The following is a 14,932-nucleotide window of genomic DNA, read 5'->3' on the forward strand; positions in this document are numbered from 1 at the left end:
CAGATATCAATCTGATATTAAAAGCAGAGTGCAAGATATCGTCATTCTTATCTAGTATCTGCATGTGGGTGTGTATATGAATCATGAAATATCCAGACCTGCCTAACAAAAGCAAACAAATTTGCAAGTCAGGCTTATCTTCCATTGATAGTCGTCTTACATTAGTGTGTACAGTATGTGTACTGCGCAGGCAGTAGGTTAGGCCAACATGTGCTTTCTAGATTACACAAGTGCACGCACACACACATGAGAAGTAATACTCCTTATGATAGTGACCCCTGGGTATTTCCAATACAAGTGTTATGCTTAATGTAGTTTCAGTATGATAACATTTAGCCAATGTCATTATGCAACTGTACCAGAGATACCTGATGACGGCCAGGTTTGATATGTTGTGAAATTCCATGTGTCAGATATGGATATGAATAATTTGCAGATTTAGCCTTTGTCTACAGTATAATAAAATAGTGTATTATTCTAACCAGTGACCAAACATAATCTTTCTATCAATACCAATATATTCTCCTCAAATCAATTGCTGAATACAATGTGCATGTTTGCATATGAAACGTCTGCCTGATGGTGGCGGTAGAGGAAAGGTGATGGGGTCATCAACATCAATAGGCTTCTTCCTCTAGGGGTCATGGATGTGCACAGCAAATGAGAAAAGACACACACACACACAAGCACGTGAAATCAGGAGAAAAGTGCCAGATCATCTTAAAATAATCTGTTTATTCTGTATTGAAACACAGGGATCAGTCAGATGACACTCAGTCTGGTGTAAATTAGTGATCTCTATTCAGCTCCATACTAATTATTGATCGTGTGATTATTGATTGTGTGACACACCAGTAAATACACACTTCAGGGTCCTCAGCAAACAGTTACTGCCGTACGTTCTCCCTCCGATAGGATGCAAAGCATTCAACTCAAAACAGGGAGAAAGTGTGGGTTTGCCTGTATGCAAGGCGTCTATTTCATAGGTTGCGTAGTGATATACTGCAGGACTGTACGAGATCAACCAATCACGCGCAACTTTCTTGATTGAGAAAAATAATCGATATGCGGCTTTCCTAAAAATAGCTATCGTAAAAACCTAACTAGCAAAAACACCAAAGCTAATCACCTCTTCTGACTGCAAACTGGGCACGTTCTTCAGGTTTCAGATCAATTCTCTTTACCCTTTTTTTACGGTTTCAAAAACGGTACACGTTAAGTATTCACTTTCAACAAAGTAGCATGGATTTCTTTAATTCTTCACAGCCCTAAAGAAAAAATATATATATGTATTTATGGGTTCATGTAAAATATTAGGCCTCTAAGTGGCCTCGTCATTATTCAGTTATACAGATGACGCTTTGGCCAAAATGTATACATTAAATACATTCATTACTTGTTTCAATGCACTGACAAAAAAAACAAAAACAACCTTATCTGTGCATAGGGGTGTCGTCAAACAGACCGTCGCCTATCAATGCATTAGGGCTGCAGGAGTCGTCTTCATAAGATTTGTATCTGTGATATAAATAATAAATAAATTACGCTGGCGTCCTCCTACCTGCATACTCGTCTCCTATGGCAGAGAGACACCGCGTACAGGCAGGGACGCATCATAAGACTTCAGAGTGCAAACTGGTTTGTCTTTGCGGCCGATTCACACCAGTAAAGATCAGATGGTAGACACAGGTGTCTTATATATAGCCATGTTGTCAATCATACAATAATTGTCCTTTTAAGTGAGCAATCTTTTTTGCAGACGAATTTGCAAATCTCGCGAGAGAGAGCGAGGAAGAGAGAGAGAGAGCGAGGGGGAGGGGCCAAGGTGTGTGATTGGCTGTTCTGTTCGGAGGCACTACAGTGAGTTGCTCTCATCCAAATCAATTCCTTTTTCAAATGTTCCGATACAAACTAAAAAGTAGAACACTACCGAGTCTGAAAATAAATAAATAAATAAATAACAAAAAAGCAATAAGCACATAAACATTCGTCACACTTGGCACACAGTGTACATAAAACGCATTCACTCTATGAATCTCAAATCAAAAAGTGTTCCATGATCAATTCAAAACTACTTCATAGCAGTGACTCAAAAGCGTGAACCATTACTATAGGCACTCTACTGTGTACAGCACTGGAGACTGAATGAGGCAGGTGGACGTATGTATGCAGCAGCTTTATATGTTAAGACAATCTACTATTTTACACAGAAAAATGGCCATGTAGTGTATGTACAGCAGGGTCAAAAAGGCCCGGGGCTCTTTATCTCTCTCTGTCGCTCGTATTATTCTTCCTCGTTTAAGTCTCTCACTCTCAATGTAAATCCACCAAAACACCGTCGTCGCCGGGAGGTTAGGATAGTGCAGTTGAAAGTGTGCATAGCTTCAAGAGAAGAGAGAAAACACACAAACCAAGTACAATCGTTAGATTTAGTCCAAATCTGTGAATAAGTCTTTGTTCCTCTTGTTTCCTCGTGACCCTCTCCTCCTCCTCCTCCTCTCAGACACACACTGTAGTCGCACCACGTCGCACGTCGTTAGGCCAGCTGGTCTTCATACTGCTTCCTGAAACAGTCACCGGCGGGGTAGAAGTCCCAGCATCGCTCCTGGTACATCTTCCACACGTACGACTCCTGGTGCACAGAGGGAGGAGGGGAAGCAGAGGAGATTAGGTGGGAGAAATCATGTCAAAATTGGGACACATTTTAATAATAAAAAAATATCTATATAATATATAAAATATATAAAAAAATTACAAAATGATCAGATAAAACATTTGCACACAGAACACCTGGTTACAACAGGCGTCCCCATCAGCCTTAACTACATTCAGGGTTACCAAGCTTTGAATTTTAAGATCAGACTGAAGATTGTTCCAAGCAGCAGGTGCGGAAAACATAAAAGCTTTCTGTTCAGATGGGCGGCTACGTGGCGTAGTGGGCAAGGCACTCGCCACGAAATCTGGAGACGCTGGGCTTGCCTGTTCGAGCCCAGCACTCCACATTTGCTTTCAGTTTAGCTGGTCGTCCGTACGAAAAAAAAGCTTTCTGTTCGGACAAAATTCAGTTCAGTTTCCGTTTCCAGAGTGTGTTTGCTAGTTTCAGTTTATTTATAATTGTTAAAAAAAATGGTTTGTTATATAATAATATGAGGGGTATTTGTCAGGGGGAAGTCAGAATAGGTATTGTGTAATACAGTACAAACACATCACTGACTCACAATCTCAAAAAAACATTATGCACCGATACTTCCTGACGTTTGCTGTGTTGACAAATTTGACCAAATTGACAAAGACTAAAGCTAAAGACATTTTGTGTATATTTCCAGTTTAGGTTTTTATTTTTATTTCAGTTTAGTTAACTATAATAATAAATAATAACCTTGCCAAGTAGCATTGACCATTTATTATTACTACCATTATTCTGTAAAAGATTATTTAACCATTACATTATCAAACTTTTAATCTAATAAAATCTCAACCTTCCATTGTATTTTCTAATGTAACTGAATGAAAGTTAAACATCATTGCGTTGCCGTTGTGCTGGTGCTCATTTTTTGTATTTTTTTTTAACAAATGTTTTTCATTTCTTGATATCGCTGCCTCTTTGCCGCAGAGTGCAGATATCCGAGCCCGGTACTGCGCTGCCAGACACCAGACACTTGATATTGATGCTCCTCTATTTATAGCTGTGAGGACAAGTGAGAACTCTTTGACAAATGAGGACAGCCGTCATTAACTGACCTGTCCCGTGTGTTCCGTCTCGTCCTTATTGATGAGGTACATCAGGAAGAACCTAAAGGCAGAAGAGAAAGTTACATTAAAGTCTATTGTCATCATACAGCACAAGTACAAGTGCAAATGTAACAGTAAAGTGCAATATACAATGTACAGGAGATTAAACTTGGTATAAAATATATGAATTAGTACTACTGAGTAATAGATGAGTAGACAGAGTTGTACATGTAGAATATGTAGTGATACAGGTATAAAGACACTATTGTATTGGTAGTAAGTAATACTGACCAGAAGCGTAACTAGTAAGAGTAGGTAAGGGATATGTACAGTTATAAATATAGTATCTACAGATATGCAAAAAGGATTATATGCAGGTATACAGAAATATGTGTGTATATAGCCCCCCCCCACACACACTCAATGTGAATAGTCCAAAATATATTTCTGACAATCACATATTATTTCTTCATATAACTCACATGTAGTTGGCTAAATTATGCTCCTCTAAGGTGTGAGTCTCGAAACCATGCGGAGTCGTGTCAAAGTAGTCACTCCCTATTCCACAGATGAAGCACTTCGTCTGGAGAGAGAGAGAGAGAGAGGTTTTTACAAAATGTCATACATGTTATATTTTTAGATGATAATATTTAGTTAATTTATATGATATTATTCAATATATATATCACATCATGCAATATTATATACTACATTACATTATGTAAACAGATCATGTACAGTGTGCTGGTCTGTAGAATAAACCCTGACAGTGTGATTCAAGACCCTGACATGAAGCAATAACAATAATAATAATAATAATAATACATTACATTCATATAGTGGTTTTCACAGTGCACAGTATATTTTATACAATTTCCTAACAGATGTCCTTGGTATTGTAGATCAATACCTCCATGTCCTCTCGGACCTGCTCCTGCTGATCTCTCAACTCTCCAAAGGCGTCAATGATGAGACCTGATGGACAGACAGACCAAAGCATATTTCATACACCTCGTGTGAACGAGACATTTACAACGTTTATGTGTGCCAACTCTCGTATAATATCCATGTGACAATCAAGCAGTGGTGTAAAGTAACTAAGTACTTTTACTCAAGTACAATTTCGAGCTACTTGTAGTTTACGTGAGTATTTTCATTTTAGGGGAACTTTATACTTTTACTCCACTACATTTCAAAGGAAATATTGTACTTTTTACTCCACTACATTTATCTGAACCCATCAGTTACTAGTTATTTTGAAGAAAGAAATTTTTTTACGTAGAATACATGGCAAAGATGTATGCAGATTATATGCTTTCACAGCAAGTCAACTTCAAGAGGACGTATAATCAGAGCAGCATAACTGGACCACATACCACTTTAACACAACCTTTAATCAGAGCAGCATAACTGGACCACATACCACTTTAACACAACCTTTAATCAGAGCAGCATAACTGGACCAAATACCACTTTAACATAACTTTTAGAGGTCAATGGATCAAGGATTGAATGCTCCCAAGCACTGGAATACACAAACGTCATGTAGAATGCATACTTTTACTTTAGATACATAAGTACATTCAATAGAAAATACTTCTCTACTTTTACTTAAGTAGAATTTGAATGGAGTACTCATTTATCTGGTTGTTTCTAATTTTACTCTTCTGCCCCCTTAGCGACTATTCTGTGTTTTTTGCCTATATTTTTTTGTGTTTCTGTTTACAACGGTGGCTGTGTTGATTATTATGTCATGAAATTGGGTCAGTTTGCTCATTGTCTAAATATATCTAATATGTAAAACGATCATCATTAGAATACCTATAAAAAAGAAGTTATAGAGCTTAGCTTGTGGGTTAACCTAGTGGGTTTTTTTCTTCCCATTGACTTCCATGTTAAAACGCTGATTTTTTATCTGCACTCATTCATTCAATTGTCGCTGTAATTATCAAATAAACGCTATTTTCATACTGCCGTAGGCCAGTGGATGTTCCAGGAAGTCTGTTACCGAATTATGACACACGGTGGCGCAGTTGCACTATGGCTGATGTAGCCAGCCAAGGACCGGGCCATTGTGCTGCCTATTGGTCCAAGAGGGTGATATCAGCAACCTTGCAGCCAGTAGCGAGTGCTCTCCCTGCTCTCCCCGCGAGTATAATAAGCAAAAAGCAGTGCTTACTAAAGTTATTAGTTACGCTATTTCTGACCGAATTAGTAATTAATTTGTAAATATAAAGACAGATTCTTTTTCACAAGGAATTGGTGCATTCCATGCTGAAATATGGGGTTGAAAACGTGTATAAATATGAACTAAATGCAGATTTCTGCGTTTTTTTTGTCATAAAAAGGGATTTACTATCAAACAAACGGGAAGATAAGTGGTTAAAATTCAGAAATAGTTGTAATCTTTTACAGATATATTGAGGTTATGCTCTTAGTGCACTTCCTGAAAAGATAATTTTTTTAAATATTAAAAATTATATGGCCTTGAACTTGATGCAAACATTTCCTGCTTAGCATTATAACTCTGCTAACTGGTTAAGGGGGCATAAGGAACTGTGTACTTCTTCCACCACTGCAATCAAGCCTAGAGATACAGACCCTGGATGATGGCCAGCAGGATGACGATGACGAAGAAGAAGAAGGTGATGTCAAAGACTACGCGGTAGAGCTCGTACTCGTCCCCGGCCGGGTCCTCGATCTCGTCTCCTATCCCACCGCCGGCACGGACGCCCACGTACATGTGGAACAGGTAACACTGGAGGAAGAGGCAGAGAGCTCAACATTCATCTTCATCGCCTGGACATTGATCTCATCTCACAATGATGGCAGATATATCAACCTGAAATCTGACTCAAGAGTGATACAGTATCTCAGGGTCACATGTAAACAAACTGACTCACATGTATGTGTATGTATACGCAGACACACACATTAGCGAAAACACACTTTTATTGTCATTTAACTTTGAAACCTAAACCCTGTTAACTAATTGTGTTGATGTCTCCTTGGAGGGTTAACTAATCGTGTGGATGTCTCCTTGGAGGGTTTGTTAACTAATCGTGTGGATGTCTCCGTGGAGGGTTTGTTAACTAATCGTGTTGATGTCTCCTTGGAGGGTTTGTTAACTAATCGTGTGGATGTCTCCTTGTAGGGTTTGTTAACTAATCGTGTGGATGTCTCCTTGGAGGGTTTGTTAACTAATCATGTGGACGTCTCCTTGGAGGGTTTGTTAACTAATCGTGTGGATGTCTCCTTGGAGGGTTAACTAATCGTGTGGACGTCTCCTTGGAGGGTTTGTCTCCGTCGACTCACAGTCATCATGTCGTCGCACTTCATGTCCGGCTCGTCCTCGTCTTCACTCTTGTTGTAGAACTTGCGGAAGAAGTTGAAGGCCACCACGGTGTAGAGGTACACCACCACAGCCAGCAGGCCCACCGTCATCATCAGCTGTTTAGAGAGAGACCAGACCAACGTTTAGTACTTTCAGCACCACAGCCAGCAGGCCCACCGTCATTATCAGCTGTTTAGAGAGACCAGACCAACGTTTAGTACTTTCAGCACCACAGCCAGCAGGCCCACCGTCATTATCAGCTGTTTAGAGAGACCAGACCAACGTTTAGTACTTTCAACACCAGGCCCACCGTCATCATCAGCTGTTTAGAGAGACCAGACCAACGTTTAGTACTTTCAACACCAGGCCCACCGTCATCATCAGCTGTTTAGAGAGACCAGACCAATGTTTAGTACTTTCACCACCACAGCCAGCAGGCCCACCGTCATCATCAGCTGTTTAGAGAGACCAGACCAATGTTTAGTACTTTCACCACCACAGCCAGCAGGCCCACCGTCATCATCAGCTGTTTAGAGAGAGACCAGACCAATGTTTAGTACTTTCACCACCACAGCCAGCAGGCCCACCGTCATCATCATCAGCTGTTTAGAGAGACCAGACCAACGTTTAGTACTTTCACCACCACAGCCAGCAGGCCCACTGTCATCATCAGCTGTTTAGAGAGACCAGACCAACGTTTAGTACTTTCAACACCAGGCCCACCATCATCATCAGCTGTTTAGAGAGACCAGACCAACGTTTAGTACTTTCAACACCAGGCCCACCATCATCATCAGCTGTTTAGAGAGACCAGACCAACGTTTAGTACTTTCAACACCAGGCCCACCATCATCATCAGCTGTTTAGAGAGACCAGACCAACGTTTAGTACTTTCAACACCACCGCCAGCAGGCCCACCGTCATCATCAGCTGTTTAGAGAGACCAGACCAACGTTTAGTACTTTCAGCAGCACAGCCAGCAGGCCCACCGTCATCATCAGCTGTTTAGAGAGACCAGACCAACGTTTAGTACTTTCAACACCACAGCCAGCAGGCCCACCGTCATCATCAGCTGCCACATGAATTAGAACAGAGCGCCACAGGAGGTACGCTCCACTGTCATCGACAGAAAGATATATACTTATACTGTCAACACCAACTGCCATCAACAAAAACAGTTTTATGTTCTGTAGTGCCGTGGTGGTTATTTTTTCAGAACCTGTTTTGCTGCTGAACAGAACCTCTTCCCACTAACGTTCTGGTGATCTATATAATCTATTATCTATCCTGGATTCCCCTGGAATTATGGTTAAAGACTCACACATACATATTTAGGTCATTATTGACGTTAAAATGGTTAGATTTCTAGTTCTTCAAACGTTCAGCTGCTGTACATTATAAAAACAAAACAAACAAATTAATACATAAATAGATAATCTGCACAGGAGCCACTGAATAGCTGCTGGTAGACGGTAGGCTCTGACGGTCCGGTCGGCTCAGCACCTGTTTGCCGTTGTGGGTGACGGAGGACAGGATAGTACGCAGGGTCTGGACGCTCATGGCGATGTCCACGAGATGGCAGGCGTAGAAGAAGTTGTTGTAGTGTCCGAGCATGGACATCAGCATGTACCACACCAGGTAGAGGAAGGTCTGAGGAGGAAGAGGAGGGAGCCAAGTTCTTACCAATACCACACACACATTTACATTTACATTTAGCTGACACTTTTATCTAAAGCAACTTACAAGTTCTGTACAACAAGTCAGCAGGAAGGGTACAACTCTGGCAGCTAAGGGTACTGTCTTGAGTGTATAGTAGTAAAGACATATTAGCATAGTAGGTAGTAATATAGGCACGGTAGATTCCTAAGTAGCAGTGTGTATTAGTAAACAACAGTAAAAAAGGTTAGGTTTTTTTCATCTCAGATTGATTGATATTGACACACAACACACAAAGGTGTATCAAGTGTATACACTAATATTCACTGCTCCCTTTACTCACGTTGTCGGTTAACACAACCCCATTCTTCCAGATCTGGTACTTGAAGTCAATATCTGTGATCCTACGGAGAGAACGTCGAGTTTGTTGCACGTTGTCAATTGTATATCACATGCTGTCAATCTGTGACATTTACACCATATATTGCTGTAATATGAATACTTTCTTATTAAAACAAATTATTATAGTAATTTATGTACCAGCTGAACATGGAGCTGTCGGGTTCTTGTTTCTTCTCGTGGGTCATCGCGCTGACGTCCAGGGAGGCCAGGTCCATACCGAGCAGCTCCGCAATCCTCTCTCTGCCGTAGATGTCGCCATACTTGTCTAGAACCTACGTACAAACATTCATGTATCACCAAGTCATACACCTCCACCTCTCAAAAGGAAATGATAGAATAAGTAAACCTGTGTTAAAGTCTCACCTTTCTCTTCACAAACTTGTCCCAGTAGTTGTTAGGGAATGAGCTGTAAAATTTAAAATGATAAAAGTTAAAATCTCAACAAATCTTAATATCATGCTTAACATTCTACCAATGTCCATATGTGTCAGTGGCTCAGGAGGTAGAGCGGTCGTCTGGTAATCGGAAGGTTCCTGGTTTGATTCTATATATAGCTTAGAACTTCAACTACATGTCTTCAAGCAGTACTGTATGTATCTCAGTGCTATGTAGTTCATTGTCCAAAATATGAATATCTTTCCATACTGAAAATATATTTTATATATTATATTTAGTAGTGTTAAAAGTACATTTCTCTTCATATGTACTATTTTTACATTATACTTGGAATAGATTTTTGGTACTTCTTATGTGCTTCTTATGTACCAATTCAAAGCATATGCTTAGTATGATAATCATTCATATGCTGTACGTTTACCAAGTAAACTTAAAGTGTACTATTGCACTCAACACACCCCACACTGAAAGATGTATGCAGTCATTCCACTGTAAAGTACTTTGTGTCCTAGTGCTAGAAAACTATAGATTTCATTTTGGAATGAAAGTTAATTGACATACCCAAAGCACCACCCTCTTTTCTTGATCCTCCAATCACAACTGTTGCTTCCCTGAAGGGAAGCAACAGTTGTGACTGGAGGATCATGAAAAGAAGGCGGGAGATGGGTCAATTGTTCATAGACGAGACGTGACGGGTGAGTCTGGGCTCTTACGGTGTGTTGAGGACCAGTCGGTCCCACTGGCCCTTGATGTCGTCGTCCTCAGGTTGCTCAGTGACGTAGATGCCATCAAACTCCAGCTTCCTCGCCAACTCCTTCTCTCTCTTGAAGATGACCAGAGGCACCTGATGGTGGCAGTCAGTCAGACACACATGCATTAAGCTTACAACTCAGGGTTCCCACAGACATTGCAACATGAAAGGACTTTCAAGTACCTTTCCAAGCACTATTTTTCATTTTAAAAAGGCATTTAAAAGGATACAATTCACTTTTAACACAATGGCGCCCAAGCACGGATATATCCGGCTTTCGAATCCATGCTTAATGGACAGAAGGACGGATATATCCGTGGCAAGTTGTTTTGGCTTTTATTCCATTTTAATAACCTATTCAAGGTCGCCGAGCTGCACTGCAGATGTACCCTACTCTTTGAATTTGAGAAAGTGCATTACCGGCCAGATCCTCTTAGGGGCGCTATCGCGATAATGCAGTGTTCCCTGTGGCCGAAGTTGTCTTTTTTTTTTTTATCTCTAATGTAGTTTTCTACTCACCTGAAGCGATAGCTATTGTCTGTTACACGGAATACGTTTTGGATCGCATATTTCACTATGCAATAAGGGGATTTATCATCAGCCAATGGACATATCGATCTACCAGATGGCGATCGATAACGGGGAAATGCTCGGGGGGATCCAACCGGCTCATGGTAAGATCTTTTTCACGTAAATGACATGCTGATCAGAGCTTGCTATGATGCTCAACCAGCGTATGTGGCTACTTAGACGAACACGGTTATTGGTAATCAATAATCAGAAACAACGTCCCCCGCCCCCTTTCATGCATACATGCTTGAGGATCATACCGATCATATGCAGTTTGAGTTTTAACTGTAGCTTTTGTATAACGGAAATGCCATTGGATATAACGTTAGTAGCTATTAGCCCTTTATCTCGCCTTCCAGGAAATATACTAGACCAAATGCCATATAACGCTTATATTCACGGCACTATATTATACTATATTATACGTATTGATGAAAAAATTATTTCTTTAATCCATTTTGAAGGGACGGTTTATGGTCTTGATTGACAATGAGAATGGACAGATAGCAATACTATAAAGTATAGATTTAGCTCTACAAACAGCCCCAAGTCTGTTTACATATGCTGGTCGTCTAGAGCAGGGGTTCCAAAACTTTTCAGGCCGGGACCCAGAAAATAAGGCGTCAGAGAGCCGCGGCCCAATGCACATCGTCAGGCTTTTTATTTTTTAAATTTTTTTGCCAGGCGACCGATTTTTTAAGCCAAATATCACTTCAATCCTATTAAGTTAGTTCAAGTTAGTTATTCATTTATATGTGCTATTTATGAGAGGGCTAACTTGTTGCAAAATAATAATGATAATAATAATAGCCTCATTAAAATACTATTGTTGCTTCGGTTGTTTTCAGCGTTTTATGTGCATAATCTGTTATTTAGTTTGAAATGTTCGTTGAAATAAGTAGATTTTTAGTTTTTGTTTATTTATTAAGTTAATATAAAACCATATAGTCACATTTTAGAATACAATAGAATAGAATTTTAGAATACAGCTAGAAACACTGTCCTGCATCAACGTGGACTTTGAACTTGACCTACTTCCACACGTAAGCACGGAATGTAGAACTAGCGTACGCACAGGGAAGTCGGCATTCATCACACGTGCGTACGCAGGCTCTATGGTCCTCCGTGTTGATGAATACCACTTTGTTCTACCGTCAATGCTCGTGCATGATTATCCATATATGGTCATGAAAATGAGGAAACACCCCCCATGGGATGTGAAATAATGGACCGACCCGAGCGGGACTCCGAGAAACTCCACGGAGAATTCACTGCTGTCGAACCAAGAAGACACTATCGCGTATTGTGGGATAAATAAAAGGCGGATTTGTAAACGGTGATGTCAGATATCAACGGCTCCCTAAGACCATTGCTGCAATTCTGCCTGGACAGCTCAAAATACTAATAAAGACCGTTCGTTGACCACTGTTTGGCGTTGGTTGTGTGTCATTATAACCGTGCTTGTAATATGAATGCCTTTATTAGTTGTGTTCGATTGGCTATATGATTTTTAGATGCATCTATTTTGTTGTCGGCTAATAAAGACCGCGCTGGAATATGACTGCCTTTTCCCGTGTTGTTTGATTAATACCCCATGGATTAAAGTTCTCCTCAATTTTATTCCAAATCGCGATGGATCTCCCGTCAATTTTTTACCTGCTGCATATGATTTCTAGAGGCATACTACAATCTATTTTGATGTCAGTATTGGGTAGCCTATATAAACAATATAATACGAGAGCATATACAAGAACAATGAATCTCACTGCATGTATGATAGCCTGCCTTTCAATACATGAACTTGAATCCCATCATATACATAGTCTGTCCACTATAGTGTCATTGCAATGCGTTTTCTATTCTTTCTTATACAGTAAAAAGGGGGAAGAACACTATATTAATATGACTTGTATTCTGCTTACAGCTTCGAAGTTCCACTTGTTTCGTTTAACGTAAAGCCTTTTAAATATAATCAAAACGTTCCCGTGTTTCTGCGGTCTGCGCAGAATAATAACGAGTTGAGCTTTATGATTTATGATGAATTGAAAATGGGGGACCCTGATGTAAACAAGACGAAAGTTGGTCTGCATCCCCAATTAACAATTGTATGTACTGAGCTGTACTGTACTGTACCCATTCTGCAATCTGTTAATAAACTTTTCAATCAATCAATCAATCAAGCTACGCGGAGCGCAGTCAGTCAGTAGCCTACTTATATATTCCGATAACGCTATATAAACCATGCTGCATTCATTCTGAGAGAAAGATCTATTATTCCAAATGCTATTTATAGGGTTTTGACCATAATTACACTACTGTTGCTATTTTACAATGAACTATAATGAACTACGGTTCGTACAGAACGTGCCAGTGTTATTATGCACAGAAGCTCATTTCCTTGTTGTAATAATATATTCTACCACTGGGCGCTAGGTACGCCAGGTCTGAAAAGTGCGTAGATGTACGCACAAAGTCAAGTTCAAGTTGAAGTTGATGAATCCCACTCTTTGCTTAGAAATGATCGTACGCACAGGGTAAGCACAGATCTGTGCGTAGAACACGTTGATGCATGAGGGCCCTGGCCTGCTTCTAAGTTCAGTGACCTGGGCCCTGTTTCATGTACGTGGTTCAACTAAGTCGATCAACATGTCCATTATCCAGCTTCAGTTAACCCGATGTTCAAAGCCGGGATTTTCCTGTTTCACAAAGGAGGATTCAGTCTCGTTAACTCAAGCCAGACTTGAGAGTCAGGCTCAAGTCAGGCTAGATGCGCGCTCCCGTTTTAGGTGGAAAGCCAGCACGTATCGATGGCAGAGACCCTGATTCTCAACGGCATTGATTGATTAATTGATTTAAGACTTTATTGACAGATTGCAATAGGCTCAATCGCCTCGCCGACAAGTTAAATGCGTTATCTATAGGCTAATTCTAAGTCCCTCATTACCTCAATCAATCAGATTATATTTCTTTAAACTTGCCTGCTGGATTGAATAATCAAATGAGATCTTGCTAGCGAAAATAACTAGTTAACTGTTATACAGAATTACGAGACGGCTTTCTTGCCCATTGATTGATGTATAGTCAATATTTAACTTATCTCCAATGTGGTCCAACGGGTTGTTCTTTTGACTTCCACACGGACGACCCGGGTTCAAGACCGGGGTCCTTCTTTTTGCAATATAGGAATAATTCAATTTGGTGCACGTTGAGAGCTATATAAAGAATGACATCCTCAATGCATGTAGATTTATAATATTTTAACTTAAAACCAGGCTACTTTGGCGTATAATCATTAATATTATATTCAAAAAAATCATATTGGAAACACGGGGATTTGAACCCCGGTCGGTGGATTGGGAGACTTGAGCACTACCGCGGGGCCACTGGGCCAGATGGGATAAATTCATTGTTTATACATTAATGAACGAGAGACCCGTGTTTAGAATATCCTTTGTTTTGAATGAAGTTTATCTCTTTATCCTCATTCATTAATGTGACGTCAACGGCTCATTCAATTTCTCAAATCCGTCAAACAGCGCATCTCATCAGACATCTTAATCCCAGTTACAATTAAAATAACCACATCATGTGTACATCGCACGAGCGAGCGCCACCGTCGCCACGGTATATATAACGTGCATTATTTAGGACAAAGTGAATTTAATATCAGCATTTTGGGTCTATTTTACATTTCAAAAGCCCCCTCTGGAAGAATGGAGCACAAAAACGTAATTCAGAATGGTATAATGCAGATCGTAGACTGTGGGAATAGTTTCAGGAAACGGGCTGTCACTTCTTTGCGGGGGCGTGGCTCTGCGTGATCCGGCTAAGTTGAACTTGAACTCTGCTTTCGAGCAGGCTCAAACTTTTGGATATGTTGTCATGGTGATTTGGGAAATCCACGTACATGAAATCGGAAAGTCAGGCTAACCCAGTTATCCAGCTAAAGTTATCCGGCTAACTCGGTTATCCCGGTACATGAAACGGGGCCCTGACAAAAAAAAAAAAAAAAAAAAAAATCATCTCGCGGCCCTCCCGTGGCTGCTCGCGGCCCACCTTTGGGTCGCGACCCCGACTTTGGGAACCACTGG

At 40.4% G+C, this 14,932-nt stretch overlaps 1 protein-coding gene across 1 annotated transcript in view; it reads right to left on the minus strand.

Annotated features, from left to right (window-relative positions):
- Window positions 1-812: 812 nt before the first annotated feature.
- The window catches only part of ryr1b (ryanodine receptor 1b (skeletal)), a 189,273-nt gene continuing 175,153 nt past the window's right edge, over window positions 813-14,932 (minus strand). Inside the window, 11 exon segments of the mRNA XM_084334931.1 lie at window positions 813-2,632; window positions 3,742-3,793; window positions 4,215-4,315; window positions 4,643-4,707; window positions 6,334-6,490; window positions 7,048-7,182; window positions 8,570-8,716; window positions 9,066-9,126; window positions 9,263-9,396; window positions 9,488-9,530; window positions 10,234-10,364. Coding sequence (XP_084191057.1) covers window positions 2,537-2,632; window positions 3,742-3,793; window positions 4,215-4,315; window positions 4,643-4,707; window positions 6,334-6,490; window positions 7,048-7,182; window positions 8,570-8,716; window positions 9,066-9,126; window positions 9,263-9,396; window positions 9,488-9,530; window positions 10,234-10,364 — 1,122 coding nt within the window. The 3' untranslated portion in view covers window positions 813-2,536.

This window comes from Notolepis coatsorum (assembly GCF_963971535.1).
Source record: "Notolepis coatsorum genome assembly, chromosome: 1".
NCBI classification, from domain to species: domain Eukaryota; kingdom Metazoa; phylum Chordata; class Actinopteri; order Aulopiformes; family Paralepididae; genus Notolepis; species Notolepis coatsorum.